This window comes from Nyctereutes procyonoides, unplaced genomic scaffold (genome assembly GCF_905146905.1).
Source record: "Nyctereutes procyonoides isolate TBG_1078 unplaced genomic scaffold, NYPRO_anot_genome, whole genome shotgun sequence".
NCBI lineage: Eukaryota > Metazoa > Chordata > Mammalia > Carnivora > Canidae > Nyctereutes > Nyctereutes procyonoides.
In genome coordinates this window covers 12,804,661-12,821,792 of record NW_026575139.1, presented here as the reverse complement: position 1 = coordinate 12,821,792, position 17,132 = coordinate 12,804,661, and the positions used below count along the sequence as shown (strand labels likewise).

Genomic DNA, 17,132 nt, shown 5'->3' with positions numbered 1-17,132 from the left:
TCCAGTAATGCCGATTTTTATTCAGAAATACTTTCATATCAGACTAACTGAAAAAAAGTTTAAATATTCAAAAGGGATAAGAAATTACATGAGTCTTAGAAGCTAGTCAAACATGCGACATTTTAAAAGTGACCTTTAAAACAGTGTAATTTAGCCCTCAGAAGTAATTTACTTATAATTATTACAACCGAACACAAATATACCATATATTACTCTTTAGGTCTTTGTTTTACATTACAGTATGTTCTTATCAATGGGACACTTGAAAATGTTTAAACCTGCAGAAAAGCATTTTTTAAAAAACATACCACAGGAGAAAAAGAAGCATTGACAACATTCCTGTCCTTTACATGATGTGTGGAGATGGGAAACACGACCATAAAACTCTTATTCCATTCTTTTGGGGGCCCTCTCTCAGTATTTGCACTTGGGTCTACTGTTGCTTACGCAGGATGTCTTAAAACAATTTCAGGTTTAAAATGAACATTTTGTCCCTAAGTGAGCCATGTGCCCACTTCCACTATTCACTGTCATTAGTATCTTCTGAATTCTCCTCAGGGGGTTGGTTTCGGGGCACCCCGGAGATACGCAGACCCTGTAGGCAGCAAGCCCTGCCTCACAGCTGAAACACACACTCAGTGGTTACCACAGTGAGTTAAACTGCTTCAGGAGCGAACGTGGGACTCAGAACCATCCCTAGGATCTTGAAATTAGGGGAAGAGCCCTGGAAGCTCCCTGGAAGCTCCCTGGAAGCGTTTCAGAGAAGCAGCCTCAGAAGGAAAAACAAGATGGCGCCTCAGCGTTACTGGACCATTAGTCCCTCCGTGAGGGCCTCTTAGCAAGGCCTTCCTAGCCGGCACTGAAGGCAACACCACCCCCCCAACTCAGCTGGGTTCTGCCATTGGGATGCGACGGGGGGGGGGGGGGGGGGGGGGGGGGGGGGGGAGCCAGAAGCTGACACTGACCTCCGGGGTGAAGGTCGGGGCTTCGATCACTAAAACCCCAGCATCTCTCAAAAAGCACAGCAATCTCTGGTGGCCTCACAAGTTGGGGCTGCAGTTTTGGGAAATGAGGTGAAACTATTACCAACTCTTCCCTTCTTTCAATCAGAAGAAAATAAAGCCTCTTCAAGGCTTCTTTTAACGAGAATATAAACCTGACTTAATTTAAAAAGGACAGTTTAGGTACAAGAACTCCAAGGAAAGAGTGAGTTGCAGACAGTGACGGCCCTTGAACTCCGGAGGGGGGGGGAACCTACCAGGTGGGGGCTCAGCCACCACCCCAGCCTCTCAGAGTGTGGTTAATACTGTACTTCTGTCACAGGCATCGCACGCTGGCCCTCGCGCATTTCCGCTACACTTCCTCTTGCCCTGACATCCGACATACGCTTGCTTACTCCTTGTCTCTTCCAGAGCACTTCTTCTGAACAAAATTCGCTCTTACTGTTTCATCTATCAAGCAATACATACATCAAAACTCAGATTTGTCTTTAACAACAAAGTGCTTAAAACCACCTATGCAATTGGTTTTCACTTCATTTTCAACCAATAAAATCAAACTCGCTTAGGTTTACAAATAATACTGAAAAAAGGAGTGAATCTGATTATTGTCTTACATTTTCGACAATGTGCCTTCGTTCCCAACTTTCTCTTACAGTAAATGATTTATTTCAGTACCTTAACGAGTTGAACTCTTGTTTGGAAAATATAGAAGGTACAAATATAGAGTATTTCAGGATAAAAAATTTTCTTAATATAAAAATGCCTTCTGTTTCAAAATAACACTTTTAGATTCTTCTTGTAGTTTTAGGTTTGGTAGCTAAACTGTTAAGGTTTTATTTAAAAAATAACAAGAGATAGTAACGGTTTTAAATACAAACTTCTAGAGGAACCAATCACACCTGTGGACCATCCCCGCAGAAAAGTTCAGTTTCTCAACAAGAAAACCCCAAATACTTTAGTTATAAAATAAAATTCCATTAACAAAGATAGAAATCTATGCGCCTCACTGATTGCCAGAGCTGCCCGGCACAGCTTCAGTACCACAGAGAATTGTCTAGAAAACAACCTCCACAAAGTGTGCAAGTGCTGCAAGTCGGACAGATGGGAGTGGGGCTGGGCCCTGGGGACCAAGTCCTTCTCCTCAGCATCTTTCCCAGGCTCGGACGCCCGGCCTGGCCCCCTCCACATGCTGCCTTCAGGGCGCCGTCCTCCAGGCCCAGGCAGCGCGCTGCCTCTCGGGTATCGGTGAGGAAGGACGAGTTAGGCGAGCACTTGTTTTCAGCTGTAAATGCTTCACAAGACTGGGTCCCCATAACAAGCTGTGGGAGTTCAGATGAGCCTGGAGCTTCTCAGGAACTGAATGAGGACTCGGTACACGAATGTGTACTGGCAGAGGGTCTGCACCATCATCATCCTCTGTTGCCTCAGCATGTCAAGCACCCTTGGGATGTCCAGCACCTGGAGGGAGAGACAGCGATGAGGGGGGTGCTGACCCCCACGGAGAGGGGAGGGGTACAGGCAGTAATCTGGTCAAGAAATGGACACTTTCTCCCTTACCGTCTTCTAGAAGAAGCCTCCGGGGGACTTGTTAGAAAAAACTGGTAGGCCTCTAGGTCCTTTGTGCCCCAGCCCGGCCCACTCCTCTGCCCCGACGAAAGGACATAGCTACCTCATTGTGTTCCAGACAGGCGATCATGACCTCTGACAAGATGACGACGCCAGTCCTTCCCACACCAGCACTGCAATGGACCAGCAACGGAGGGTTGGGGCTTCTTGGCTCACTGGTACTATTTGTATGGCGTCGAACAGACTGGATCTCTTCAAGGTATGCTGTGAAGTATCAATGAAACAGGAAAATACACAGGCATTAAGGCCCATCAAATTGACAGTTTCTAGATTACCATCACTGATGGGGACGACTCCAGATAGAGAGCGTGGGGCGCCAATTAACCACCTCCCACCCCTCACTGACAGTGTGACTGTGGGCGAGTCACTGCCTCTGCCCCGACTTCCAACCGCCCCTCTACAAAATGAAATGAAGGAGACAGTCTCTAGGAGTCAGTTCTAGCACTCTCCTCTAAACACTTAACGCCCTTATTTTATTTTATTTTATTTTATTTTATGATAGTCACACAGAGAGAAGAGAGAGAGGCAGAGGGAGAAGCAGGCTCCATGCACCGGGAACCCGACGTGGGACTTGATCCCAGGTCTCCAGGATCACGCCTTGGGCCAAAGGCAGGAGCCAAACCGCTGCGCCACCCAGGGATCCCAACGCCCTTATTTTAAAGCAAGCCCGAAGCTTCTGTGAGATAACATAAAGGAAATATCTCTAAAGCCTAAGTCTTCCTCCATGTGGATGCTTTAAGCAGAGATTGTGCTGGGAACGAAGATACTTACATAAAAATCCCTTGAGGTCCTCTGGACAGCCATGCTCAGGCCAGTCTGTGTACTGGAGATGCCACACTGTCCTCTCCTGCCCCGTGAGCAGGTGCTTCATCTTCAGGCCTGTGGTGGCATAGCAGCCAGAGTCCGTGCGGAACCGGGTTGTGATCTTAAACCTCCCATAGGTGACGGTGTTGTGCCGGGAACCAAGTCGTGGCCAATACCTGAAGCTCTTCTCCCTTCCACCCTCCTGTTAAAGGCAGGCACGGTCAGGACGCAGCACTGCATCCAGCCACGGGGGTCCCATCACGCAGACAGTGTGTCTGCAGCACGGAACTGCAACCCCACTCTGCCTTCTTCCTTCAAGGCCAGGACTCCCCGTGACCAACATTAACTGCTCCTCTCAGGCTGACCAAATCAAGGAAGAGAGATGAGTCCTTACCTCTTCTGCGGTCACCATTGCTATAATGGCCACTCCCTGTTCCCACACCATCTGCCAAAAATCCTGACAGGTATTCTGTAATGGTCCCTGCGTGGCAATATAATCCCACTCAATTCCACTGACAGAGACCTGAAATTAGAAAAGATTTTTTAAAGAAATTAATATGTGGGGTGCCCAGGTAGCTCAGTCGATTAAGCAGCCGACCCTAGATTTCAGCTCAGGTCATAATCTCAGGGTCGTATGATTGAGCCCCATGCTGGGCACGCAGCTCAGTGGGGAGTCTGTTTAGGATTCTCAACCTCTTTCTCTCTAAATAAATAAATCTTTAAAAATTAATCAATGTGTATTTACGTAGATATGCATACATGTATGCATATTCATTTATGGTGGTACTAAAAAATGAATTGAGTTATTCAGAATAAAGATTTCTCTTATTCTTTTTCCTTGTTAATACAGTTCCTATTACTACCGGATTATAAATGTATGGACTCTAAATTCACATATCTACGTGACCTGGGGCAATTTGCTTAACCTCTCTGACGCTATTCTCATGTGTAAGATAAAAATGTCCTGTACCTCATAGGGTGGTTGGCAGGACTAAATTAGTCAGTGTATAAGGTGCTTGCACATAGTAGGTTTTCCATACACAGTTGTTAGTGCTGCTGTTGCGGTTCTTCTTAGAAAAACAGTATCACCATAACAGTATCCTAAATTTCAAACACAGTTTCCCTTCATGAAGTACTAAACACACTAGGAAAAGTAGTAACAATTCAGCCAAAACCGAGGTTAAATGCCAGATTTCTGGGGCAGAAAAAATACTCCTACTGAAAGTGGTCTCCCCTCTGAACTTCTAAGTCAAGGTCACGCTCCAGAATGACACTAAGCTTCCACCTGAGGCTGCATCCCCTTGAGGACAGCCTAAGGGAACAGAGCCATTGCTGGATCTGTGGCCAGGAGATTGGGTTAAAGCACACAGCCCCCCGCCCCCCCCCCAACATGTTGGTGACCACAATGCCTGGGAATCTCACTGAGAGCGGCTCCCTCGGTGCTACCAGCACCACAGTGAGTAACAGGGTGTGGGTGGGGGTCTGGGGCCACCCCAGGGGAGGTGTCAGTGCTTTATTCAGAGGAAAGCACAGGGAGCCCCATGCTGGCAGGTGACAGATCTAGGAGCTCTGAGGCTTGGCCACCTTCCATGCTCTTCAGCTGACCTCGGTAGCTTCTGCAATACCCACACAGGATGACTTGATTCAGTTCTCACCCATCCAATCACAAGAGGCTGGATGAGTTATTCCACAGAAATGCTTGGTTTTTAAATGAATTATACCCAAATTATTTTTTTTTAAGATTTTATTTACTCATGAGAGACACAGAGAGAGGCAGAGACACAGGCAGAAGGAGCCCGATGCGAGACTCGATCCCAGGACCCCAGGATCATGACATGATCAACCACTAAGCCCCCACCAGGTGCCCCTATACCCATATTAAAAAGCACATGCAGATTCCCAAAGACCATGAAGGGTACTGGCATCCACAGGCAGACTGCCAGGTCTCTGAAAGCGAGTGTGAAACTGCGCTCATCAGATACCACTTGCAAATGAAATAAGATGTGGGCAAGAAGATAGATACCTGACCATGGATAGGATACTTCCTCATTCACTCCCAACAAGGAAGCTTCTCCTTCTCAAAATAAAAGGACTGTATCTCCAAGCAGCACATGCAAAATGTACAATGATGCAGAAGAGAGAGCCCCTGGTTTCCCTCACCTACCAGGTGGGAATCGTCACTTTTTCCCATTTTAATGGGTGTAACATGACCCCAGTTCAATGGCATCACACTGCCCCTCAGGAAAAAGTGGCACCGCTTCCACAAAGAACAAAAACGATATTGAAACATGATCCCAGGACAGCCAGGATGGCTCAGCGGTTTAGCGCTGCCTTCAGCTCAGGGTGTGATCCTGGAGATCCAGGATCGAGTCCCACGTCAGGCTCCCGGCAAGGAGCCTGCTTCTCCCTCTGCCTGTGTCTCTGCCTCTCTCTCTGTGTTTCATGAATCAATAAATAAAATCTTTAAAAAAACAAAACAAAACAAAACAAAACATGATCACAGGAAGGCTACCTGGGTGGCTCAGTTGGTTTAGCGGCTGCCTTCGGCTCAGGTCACGATCCCAGAGTTCTGGGATCCAGCCTCAAGTCAGGCTCCCTGCTCAGCCAATAGCCTGCTTCTCCCTCTACCCTCACCTCCACTCATGCTTAAATAAGTAAGTAAATAAATGAATGAATAAATAAAATCTTAAAAAAAAAAAAAAGAAGTGATGACAAGAATGATGCAAAGAGAACAGACGACACGTGGAAAAGGTTTGGTGACCACCATTAAAAACACCCAGACAGGGCTCCTGGGAGGCTACGTACATTAAGCCTCAGACTCTTGGTTCTGACTCAGGTCACGATCTCAGGGTTGTGAAGCTGATCCCCAAGTCGAGGCTCTGTACTGAGCGTGGAGCCTGCTCAAGATCCTCTCTCTCAGGGGATCCCTGGGTGGCGCAGCGGTTTGGCGCCTGTCTTTGGCCCGGGGCGCAATCCTGGAGACCCGGGATCGAATCCCACATCGGGCTCCCGGTGCATGGAGCCTGCTTCTCCCTCTGCCTGTGTCTCTGCCTCTCTCTCTCTCTCTCTCTCTCTGTGACTATCATAAGTAAATTAAAAAAAAAAAAAATTTAGAAGATCCTCTCTCTCAAAAAAAAATAAAAAATAAAAAATATTAAAAAAAAAGAAAAAGACCTCTCTCTCTGCCCTTCCCTGCTCACGCACGTTTGTGTGTGCTCTCTCTCGTGTGCGCTCTCTATAAATATGAATATATACTTATATATATTAACATATATTATGCATTATAATATATGTTAATAATATATTAATAATTAATATATTATTATATATATAAATATTTTCAAAACAAAAACCAAAATACCCAGACATCTTTGCCACATAAGAATCAATGCAGGTATGTGATCACGAAAAACTAGCCATTCTGCCACTCTGGAGATAATCGATGGGCCAGAAAGAAATCTCTAGATTTAGAAGAACGAAGTCCTAAGGTCAGGCCAAAGAGTGCTCCCTGACTCCTGGCAGCAGTGTGGGGGGGCACGGGGCTTAGCACATGGGAGGGCGAATGCGGCTTTGGCTCTATTGGTAAAACACCTCCCACCCGGCCAGGTGTATGGATTTCCCAGCTTAATAACATAATTTGTCCCAATGGTTCCAACTAGGCTGATTTTAGAACATAGACACGGATACAGTTCTCATCATTCCTGTAGCTGAACTCACAACTTCACAGCCTGTTGTAGCCCTGCTCGCTCCTCTCACCTTAATATGTGACGCGTTGATGTAGCCCGTATTGTTTTCTTTAGTTGGGACCAGCTCCACTCTGGTGTCATCGTAGGGAAGGACATCTTGGAATCGATTTCTTTCTGCATTTTCAGGGAGTCGTGCTGTTGAGCACTCCCCATCAACCAGCCGTTTTTTAAGAATTTTTTCATATTCTGTGAATACCATTCCCTGTTCTAACCGCTGTTCCAGAATTTTACACTGTAAAACAGAACGTATGGGATGATCAGTATCGTCCTATGTCCACGCTGCATTCTCTCTTTTTTTGAAGGTTTTATTTATTTATTCATGAGAGACAAGAGAGAGAGAGAGAGAGAGAGAGAGAGAGAGAGAGAGAGAGAGAGAGGCAGAGACACAGGCAGAGGAAGAAGCAGGATCCATGCAGGGAGCCCAATGTGGGACTCGATCCCAGGTCTCCAGGATCATGTCCTGGGCTGAAGGCAGGCGCTAAACCGCTGAGCCGCCCAGGCTGTCCCGTCCACACTGCATTCTGATGGCATATCTGAAACCTTGTTTTCCCACTTTAAGTCTAGCATTATCTAGTAGTGAAAACTCTAGGTGAAACCACAGCTAAATTTTTAAAAAGCTGTAACGCTAAGAGTTAAAATAACAAATGAAAGCACCTTGTTGGTGAGAAGCAGAATGCAGAGTTCTATTTAAAAGTGAAAACTGGCCTAAAATAATTGGTTGGATTAATTTTCTCTAAATCAATGGTCAATTTTGTAACTCCTAGGAGAGAGAGAAAATTCTCCTGGAGAACGGTAAGTCCTAGCGTATGTAGGAGAATCAATTCCAACCTCTATGAACAAAGGCTTCTGTTTGTTTTCTGATCTATGATATACAGAAATTGAAAAAAAGAGTTAATACTGAAATTATCTCCAGGATCCAGTTGTAAGCAAATTAATTTTTACTTAGCATTATTTCATGCCTAATTTTGATATAATATAACCTCATAGCAAATATATCTTGGTTACCAAGAAAGTCGTGAAAAATTCGGGAACTATTTACTCCTGAGATGAATTTTCAGTACAACGAAAGCAGTCAATCAGTGTCTGTTCTCTTTCCTGTGTGTACTCATGTGTACTCGTAGAATTCCTCTAAATTGAAAAGCTATCAAAAAATCAAGACTGCTGCAGAAGGTTGGAAGAAGGTAAAGAACATTCAGAAACCAACAAACAGAACCGACATTTACTCTAAAATTATCTAACATATTAGATTTGTCCCAATTTTGAGGTCCAAATTATAAAATGCCTTAACACTCATTTACGATGATTAGATTAGCAAAGTCACTAAAATCTCAAGAAGGCACTTCTGTGGCCTTTATGGATCGTTCCAGAGAAAGCATACCAGTATATCCATATGTCTCGTACATACCCTCTCGTCATTGGTGGCTCTGGCGGGCACTTCCTTTCCTTCATCAGGCAGAGGCAGTCGAGAGAGGGAGAGTCCATTTAGGGCAGCCAACTTGAGAGGACCAATTTTTTTAGCATCTACCCGGCTCTTTTTCATTCCCTATAAAAATATTTATATATGTATATATGAAATATACACGAATACAACCCCCTTGAAAGGCAATTTCAGGGTACTGAGGACTTGAAACAAAGGGAAGGAGTGTTCTCCTTCGCCCACAGGCACGGGCGAGATTACGCTCCACACGCACATTTGTTTAGCAAACATTGGGAAGAAGACATTCCTTTCAAGGCCAAAGCCCTGATAAGTCTTGCAGATAGAAGATTTTGAAATACAATTCAAGTCTCTGTTGTAACGAAAGGTGCGGCTCCAGGCAGGCAGCATTCCTCCATAGAACTCCCAAATTTCAACATGTGACACGCGCACAAAAATCAGTGACAATCCACAAAAAAAATGGGTTTTACACGAAGTTACGTGACTGCAATAGGCTTTTGTGATATTTTAAAAATATATAACCTAGTTCATTTTAAGTCATTCTGAAAAGATGAAGTGTTTTCTGTGGTTGCTCTCTGTTCTGACGGGTGGGACCTGTGTTGGATTGGTGACACCTCTCAGAACGGGCACATTTTTAATTAGGAAAATCAAAGAGGACTGAAATCTCCATGGTGACGCCAGGAAGATGGGCTACAGGACAGGACATCTGTCTCCTGGAGATGCGCATCTCCTAACGTGACTATAGGTAATGATCTTCCTCTCTTCGGCAGATGAGCCCAAGAAGGCGCAGTCTCCTCAGACACGCCACACCTCCTCGGGGCCACGGCAACCGCCACAGTACTGTGACAGGGTGTTCTCACGTCTCACAAAGGAAATGAGCTTTACAGCCCAGCTCTACCAGTCCGGGCAGGGGAGGTGGAGAGGTTGTTGCATGGGCTAAACTGTCACGATTCTGACTTAGGCAGAAAACCCCGGTTTGCTGCTGCTTAACAACTGGTGGGGGGCTCTGGGGGGGAGGGTCCTGACTGGCCCCGTTGGCCAGTTTCTCCGGTGCCAATACTCAAGCTGCTAAGGGAACATCAAGGGGCTCGCCAGATTCCTGACAATTCAAGCCAGCTCTAGCCAGCCAGGACAAGGTGGCTCCAGCTGCCCCCCGCCTGAGAATGAGGTCAGGAGGGCCGCCCTACCATGCCGGCTGGAAGGCCAGGGTCTAAAGCCAGTGGGTGAAGAAAGGCACACACAGTCAAAACCAGCACCGCCCTGGAGCATGGTGGACCCAAGGGGTTCGGGGCGCTGCCCCGCTGTGATTTCTGTGAGAACCACCACCCGGGACCCAGCGAGCACAGGAGCAAAATCTGTACCAGGCTGTGGGAGCACTCCCACCAGCCCACTCTTTTTCAGATAGCAATCAGGTTCTGGGGGGTGGAGACGGGTGGAGAACTCTAAAGTGTTTCTGCTTGTCTGCAACTTGGTTCACTGTTTTTAATACTAAACTCCCATAACCTTAATTCACATGTGAGTATGGAAACTAAGTCCGTCTGTTGTAAGAGTGAAGGTCACGGCAACCCCATGGGACTATGAGGAGGCCCAGGGGCTTAGCGAGGTGGGGGGGTAGAGCTCTTCAGTACTTGGGAAGTCAGTAGGAGACAACCTCACGTACAAGCTAACTTCGACCTCACTTCGCCCACAACAACTCTCTGGGGTCAGCTTCCCTTACAAATAAGAAAACGTGACAAATAAGTAAAGGAGTCAGAGAGGCGGAACAGCTTGCCCACGGTCACAGAGCCACCTCTTTATAAATGGCAACCAGTGTCAAAACAATAAAAACCTTTCTTTAGAGTCATCTATGTTCCATCATAGAATCTGCAAAGCGTTTTTCATGCCTAACCTTAGGTGGGACTTAACACAGCAGGCAGGGCAGAGGTGACAGTCCCCTGCTACAGAGGGAGAGAAGGTTCTGATGCTGCCGGGTCCAGCCCACGGGGCAGAGAACTAATAAATGGGAGGGTGTAGCCTCAGACCCAAGCTCTTCCACTCTTAGGTCCTATACCTTTCCCCAGAGCCACAGCTGCCATGTTCTTCAAGCAAGGAGAATCCGTTATGCCGAAGAAGGGAGCAAGAGCATAATCCAATCACAAAATTGTACTAATACTGTGGCTCTTAAAAGTCAATGAGGGAGGAAACCTGTCTTTTTTTTTTTAAAGATTTTTATTTATTTATTCATGAGAGATACACAGAGAGAGAGAGAGAGAGAGGCAGAGACATAGGCAGAGGGAGAAGCAGGCTCCATGCAGGGAGTCTGATGTGGGACTCAATCCCAGGACTCCAGGATCACACCCTCGGCTGAAGCCAGGAGCTAAACCGCTGAGCCACCCAGGGATCCCTGAAACCTGTCCTTTTAGAGAACCAAACTCATCAAAAGCCTCAGATTTGGGGGATCTTGCTACATCCCCTTCAAATGGTACAGGGACCATATGTGTGAATAGTGGACTATACTCAAAACAAATGTCATTTGGGAAAAATATTTTGGTCATGCATAAAAATGATGGATAGTTCTGGGGCCCCTGGTTGGCTCAGGTGGTTAAGCGTCTGACTCTTGATTTCAGCTCAGGTCATGACCTAGGGGGGTGAGATGGAGCCCCACATCAAGCTCCATATGTTGGGCAGAGAGCCAGCTTAAGATTCTCTCTCTCCCTCTCCCCCTGCCCCCCACTCACACACTTTGTATAAACACACACACACACACACACACACACACACACACAAACAAAAGATGGACAGTTCTTGATGTGATTAGGGAAACTACTATTAACTATGAAAAGGACCCTGTCCAGCTGGCTCAGGGAATGAGGTAGAATTACCTTTCAGAGACACACCCAACCCTATCGCCACCCCGAATAGTTGATCAGGATGCATACCTTCCACTCCACCCAACCTGAGACACACTGTTCTTTACTGTTCGGGTAGGGAAGAATATAATCCCAAGAAAAATTTAAAATAAACTTAAAAAGTTCAAGCCCCAGATTCATCAAAAGCAAACATGGCTTTTGTTTTTTAAATCCCAGCACTATCTTAAGGGGTCTCAGTCTACCTCTACACACTGCAAAATTTGTGAGTTTTCTTCCAGTTTATGAAGATACTATACTTGTGATGGGTCCTCAAGCCTGAGTATGCAGACTATCAGGTGGGGGAGGAGTCCTCCCTGCCAGGGCGCTGCGAGAACCTGGAAGACGGACTGGATCAGCTAATTAAGCGTGTTAGCTCGGTTAGAGTGCGGGGCTCCTGGCACGGAGGCGCGGGCAGCAAGGAACCAGAGGCCTGAGCAAGGCAGCAAGATGACTTGGAGGAGCCACACTTAAATGACAAAGGCACACATGCCTGGCCAATGCCTGTGACTCAAAACATTTGGGTGGAAAGAGAGAAAACAGCAAGGCTGAGATAAGCAATAGCTACTTAATAAAACATTATATACAATATACCTCAGTGTAGAACAGTATAAAATATGATAGAGTAGGGTGCAGAGATAAACACGGGTTTAAAATTCCAGTTGTTACCCACTAGCTGTGTGACCTTGGAAAAGCTACATTAACATCTCAGAGTCTGTTTTCTCTTCCCAAGAAACAATAGGCCTGTTGTAAGCTGGACGCGTCTCAGAACATGGTAAAAATGCCCCAGGAATGGCAGCTAGAGGTGATGTTATGCTTTTACATTTTGCCCCAAATAAATAGGAAGTCGTAACTCTTGGTTACTTTTACCATGAGAATCAAAGGGCTGCATTTTCTCCAAGGAATCTTTTTTCTAAAGACACTTGGGAGTTCTCAGGTGTTTCGTCCGGACAAAGTGCCACTTTCCCAGCTCCAGATCACTGTGAGGCCCTCAGAGATCATGGCCAGGTGAATTCAAGCTGCACCCACACACTCGGACACCAGCAACACCTGCGTTGGGGGGTGCTTCTCAGACACGCAGCCCCGCCCTGCTGCATCACCCCACGGGTTTCTCACAGGTCACTAACAGAGCAGGCTTGCGTCTTATCTTCCTTTTCCTTAACACGGCAGCGCCAGGCCCTTCCCTCCTGCCCTCCACTTCCATCCCAAGCTTCACTTTCACTAATGATGTCCAGCAAAACTACTAGAATGCTAACGGATCCCCTTATTTCCATAGACGATCGGACTCAGTGTTCCAAATACAACAGAAATTGTGTGGGTGTGAGGCCTGGGGGATGAGGAGAGCTCACAGAGTGCAGCCCGCTGGGGCACAGGCGCACACTCGGCGCCCTCGGCTCACCTGGTTCACCTGGCTCACCCGGCGCACCTGGCGCCTTCAGTGCCATTGGCTTACCCCTAGCGGTGGAAGGCCTTCCACGACGTTCTTCTTTCCAGAGAGGAGATCCGACACCGGCCGCTGCTTCAGGGAGTCCCTCCTGGCTCGGTAGCGCCCCGACGTGGTGAGGTCGGACTCGGACATGGAGGGCGTGAGCAGCCCCTCTCTGCGGGGTCGGTGGGCCTCCCTGAGCAGAGGCACGGGCTCACGGCCTGGCAGGGCACCCTGGCCCAGGGCAGCAGGGGTGGGGCCGCCGGGGCCGCGGGAGGGGCCGGGGGGCGGCGGTGGGGGTGGCTCCGGGGAGTGGCGGCCCCGGGGCGCGCGGGCCTGTGGAAGAGGCACCGCCAGTGAGGCCACGTCCTCCTCCAGGTCCTCCTCGTCCTCGCTGCTATGGATCAGCATGGTGGCGTCAGACAGAGACTTCTTGTGGCCGTAGCCCAGGCCTCCCCGCTCGTCCGCCTGGTCCCGCTCGGCCCTTTCAGGGAAGCCGCTGGGCTGGGAGCCTGCTGAGACGGGCCGCGGCAGCGGGTCGGCGGCCGAGGCGGACAGGGTGCGCTCCTTGAGCCGCAGGCCCTCGAGGCTGTGCGCCAGCCCTGCCACCTCGATGCTGTTCCTCTTGTGCAGGTGCGCACGCCGGGCGGCTGTGAGCGGCTCGCTGACCTCCTGCAGGGAGTGCGCCACCGGCAGGCTGGCCTCCTGGAAGGTCTGCACCGAGTGGTGCACGCGCCTGGTGATGAGGTCGGGGTTGCTGCTGCTTATGTACAGGTGGCGGGACAAGTCCGGGGTGCTGTTGGCCGGCCGCGGGGGCGGGTAGGGCGGCGGCGGGCGGTACACCTGCGTCCGCATGATGTTGGGCGCAGGGTAGTCCTGAGCCTGCAGCTGCACGTTGGTCAGCTCGGGCACACTGACAGCACCCACCACCGGGCGTCGCTCGGCGGGGTGTGGGTACGGAGATGGGCTGTGGAAACTGTAGTTGAGGCTGAACGGGTAGTGGGCCGACTGCGGGGAGGCGAGGTGAGCATGCTCCCGAATCTCTGGCTGGCTGTAGACCAGCGCGTCGGGCCTGCTGTAGGCATACGAGTTGCCGATGTTGAGGTTTCGCAGCGAGTGGCTCTGCCTCTCGGCGTGCACCATTCCTCTGTTGAGCTGCTTCATCACCGTCTCGTAATCCGGGGTTGGGCGGTAGGACGGGGGGACCAGCGCGCTGTGCCGGTGCGAGGGCACGTAGTCGGGCCTCATGACGTCACTCCCGGTGATGCTTGGGTTGGAGGACACCGGGGAGGGCTGCAGGTAGGGCTGCGGGTTGTTGAGGGAGTTGGTACTGTGGGCACTGTATACACTGCCGTTTCGGATCCGGCCGCTGAGGTCAATCTGGGCTCGATCCAGACTCGTCAGAGAGTGACAATAGTATCCATTCTGGTTGGTCGCAAAGAGGTTGTCTAGGAAACAAACACATTTAAGAGGTATTTTTAAATGTGATTTTAAGATGTATGAATTGGACCCATGACTCTGGGCAAACACTGAGATAGGTCCTGAAAGCTGATGACATTTTCAGTGTTGCTTACAAAACTCCATGCAGAAATAACCTGGCTTTACCCAGACTCTCTGATCGACTGTGGGTGTCTCATTTCCTGGAGTCCCGGCATCCTTATCTACAGAATGGTGATGGCTCGCCTACTCTGCGGGTGGTATTTCAGGATTTGGCCCCCAGTAAAGATGAACCCAATCTGTCCAATATTAAGAGTACAAATGATTATAAAATACTTTTTCTGAAAACCAAAAACATTTGTTTCGCTACAAATCAAACAGACTTTCTGGATCTCTGGGTGGCTGGAGGCAGAGGTAACTGTTCAACAAGGCACTGGACCACTAACCGCTCTCTCCCCCTGGTGGGGGATGTGGGACCTGCTGACGCTGAGCTGGTTCAACAAGCATCAACCATCTGTAACAAGCTCCTTAAGAGGAATTCTAAGTTCTCTGCATAGGCTTTTCTAGAATGAAGACAAGAACAATAATGCCATAGGCTCTGCTTCTCCAGGTCCAACAATGTCACCAGTTGCTGTATACTTTACCAGGGGTCAGAAGCCAGTCACACCAGCCCTCCACCCCATGCTGGCCCCCACACTTCAATGAGATGGGGATCCACAGGCTGCAGAATCACGAGCACTGTCTAATCTACGGTGGCTGCATGAGTGCCTGGTGGGGCTGCAAGGAGGCAGGCTGCTTCTGTCCAATCTGTACCCAAAACACCATCACTACTGAGGGTGATTTCTGACACTTCAAAGAGCAGCTCAAGTCAGGTCCTTCAGAGGACAGTTGCCTTTCAAGAGCTTTCCTTCTGGGATTCAACAGCCATGTAATGGTTTAGGTGACGAGTGATGATCAAAGTATGTCACCATCCAGTGTGTGGACGTTACTCAGGGGGCACACAAGGAAGAAACAGGGCTCAGACGCGTTCCTGTATCCTTCCTGCTGACACCCACGCTTCTGGTCCCTGTACCTCTCCCACACCTGGAATGCTCAGCAACCTCAGAGGCCCAGGAGATCCCCCTCCTCACTGTCGCCACAGCTCAGGTCCTCGTTCTGGCCTGTCTGTGCAGGCATAATACCCAGCCCTCCTGGCCTCCCTGTCTGTGGGCTCCTCCCTACACCAGACTTGTCACAGACTGACAAGTGACCATCCCTCTGGGAGCCCATGTGAGTACTGATGCTGAGTATTGATGAGGAAAAGAAATGACTGGAATCCAGGTGAGTACAGGGGAAAGATGTATAAAACAATCACAACTGAAGGATATGTTACACCAGGAGACTAAATGTGACAGGTCCACAGTGGAGGAGGGAAGGCTCTCTTGCAGCTTGGGCTGGGTTGAGGGGGACAGGGAGGGGAGAATCAAGAACCACCTCACGGAGAACGCAGCATGCAAGTGGCGTGTGAAGGTGGGGGCAGGGAGGGCATGTCCAGCTTTTGGCAGCAGCCAGAGAGCACAGGATTATCCCTCTTCACCCCTGGGTGTCTGTCAGGCATTGTCACATGACTAGCAACAGTCAAGGGAAAGGGAACAGAGGGTTGTCAGTTAGTTTCCATGCTGCCTCCCTGCCACCATCCTGACCCAACACTCCCGGTGGAAGAGGCTCCTCCAGCCAGAAGGCCTGAGGAAGGCAACCACAGTGCAGAGCCCTCCTGCGGGGCAGGATGGCCATGTAACCTCAGCAAGACGTCACCTTTACCGCATAGGCCCCTGAGCCTTCCCATAGCACAATCTAGCCCACCCTGATGGGATGGGAGCCTGCGGGCAGGAGGGTGCACGATGGCCTCATAAAAGGACTCAGGGAATTCTGGGTGACAGGGCAGCACGGGCAAGGCCAGGAGATCCATTCTGGTTGGGCATCCTTAGTTTGCTGGAGTGTCGGGTAGCTGGGATGAGGAAGACAACAGTGAGAAAAAGACTGGAAAAGGAGTGTTGGGAAACACTGTGGAGGATAGGACACCAGGCAAAGGAATGGTCATCGGGGAGATGAAAAGAGCCTGGAACCCATGTGTCAGGTGGGCCGAGGAGGGCAAAGGTGGAAGATGTTCTCTCGGATGGAGCAACAGCCTGTCAGGTGAGGCTGGACTGAACCAGGAGCAGAAGGACAGGGAGACAGAAGAGATGCTGTATGGGGTGAAAGCAAGAGCAGGCATGATGGACTGGGTGCTGAGGGGATGGGGGGGGGGAGAGAGAGAGAGAGAGAGAGAGAGAGAGAGAAAGAAAAAGGAAGGAAGGGAGAAAAAGGAAAAAGAAAGGAATGAAAGAAAGAAAAAAAAGCAAAGTTACATGCAGTTCGGAATCCAAGTCACCAGGAAAGTGACATCATTGCAAAGGATGAGGGGGTAAGGGATGGGCTTATGGAGCAGAGTGACGAGCCCAAATCTAACATTTTCATTTTCAGCAAGTTGTACTGGCTGATTTCATAGGCCAGGGCCCCCGCTGAGGGCTGCAGGCAGTGGCTCCTGAAACAGTCCCCTCTGAGGCAGATGGAGCTGCGGGGCTGCGGCACAGGAGTGGGGAAAGGTGGGAAACACAGATGTGACAGTCACACCTGCTGAAATCTGAAATGGGGACATGACTGCCATGGGGTAGGCAAATGGAGGGAAGGAGGCCTCAGTGGCAGGGCTTCCCAGGAGGGAGAGCCAGGGTGCCTACAAGAGAGATCTCAAGG

General features: G+C 49.2%; 1 protein-coding gene across 4 annotated transcripts in view; it reads right to left on the bottom strand.

The window, feature by feature from the left end:
• Positions 1-17,132, bottom strand: part of PTPN21 (protein tyrosine phosphatase non-receptor type 21) — a 79,384-nt gene continuing 62,252 nt past the window's right edge. For all 4 annotated transcript variants that reach the window (XM_055303795.1, XM_055303792.1, XM_055303793.1 and 1 more), the window contains 7 exons: positions 12,951-14,371; positions 8,583-8,720; positions 7,188-7,409; positions 3,826-3,954; positions 3,399-3,633; positions 2,671-2,831; positions 1-2,459 (listed from right to left, as the gene is read on the bottom strand). In XM_055303795.1, the coding sequence (XP_055159770.1) occupies positions 2,331-2,459; positions 2,671-2,831; positions 3,399-3,633; positions 3,826-3,954; positions 7,188-7,409; positions 8,583-8,720; positions 12,951-14,371 (2,435 nt within the window). In that variant the 3' untranslated portion in view covers positions 1-2,330. The remainder of the gene's footprint in view (positions 2,460-2,670; positions 2,832-3,398; positions 3,634-3,825; positions 3,955-7,187; positions 7,410-8,582; positions 8,721-12,950; positions 14,372-17,132) is intronic.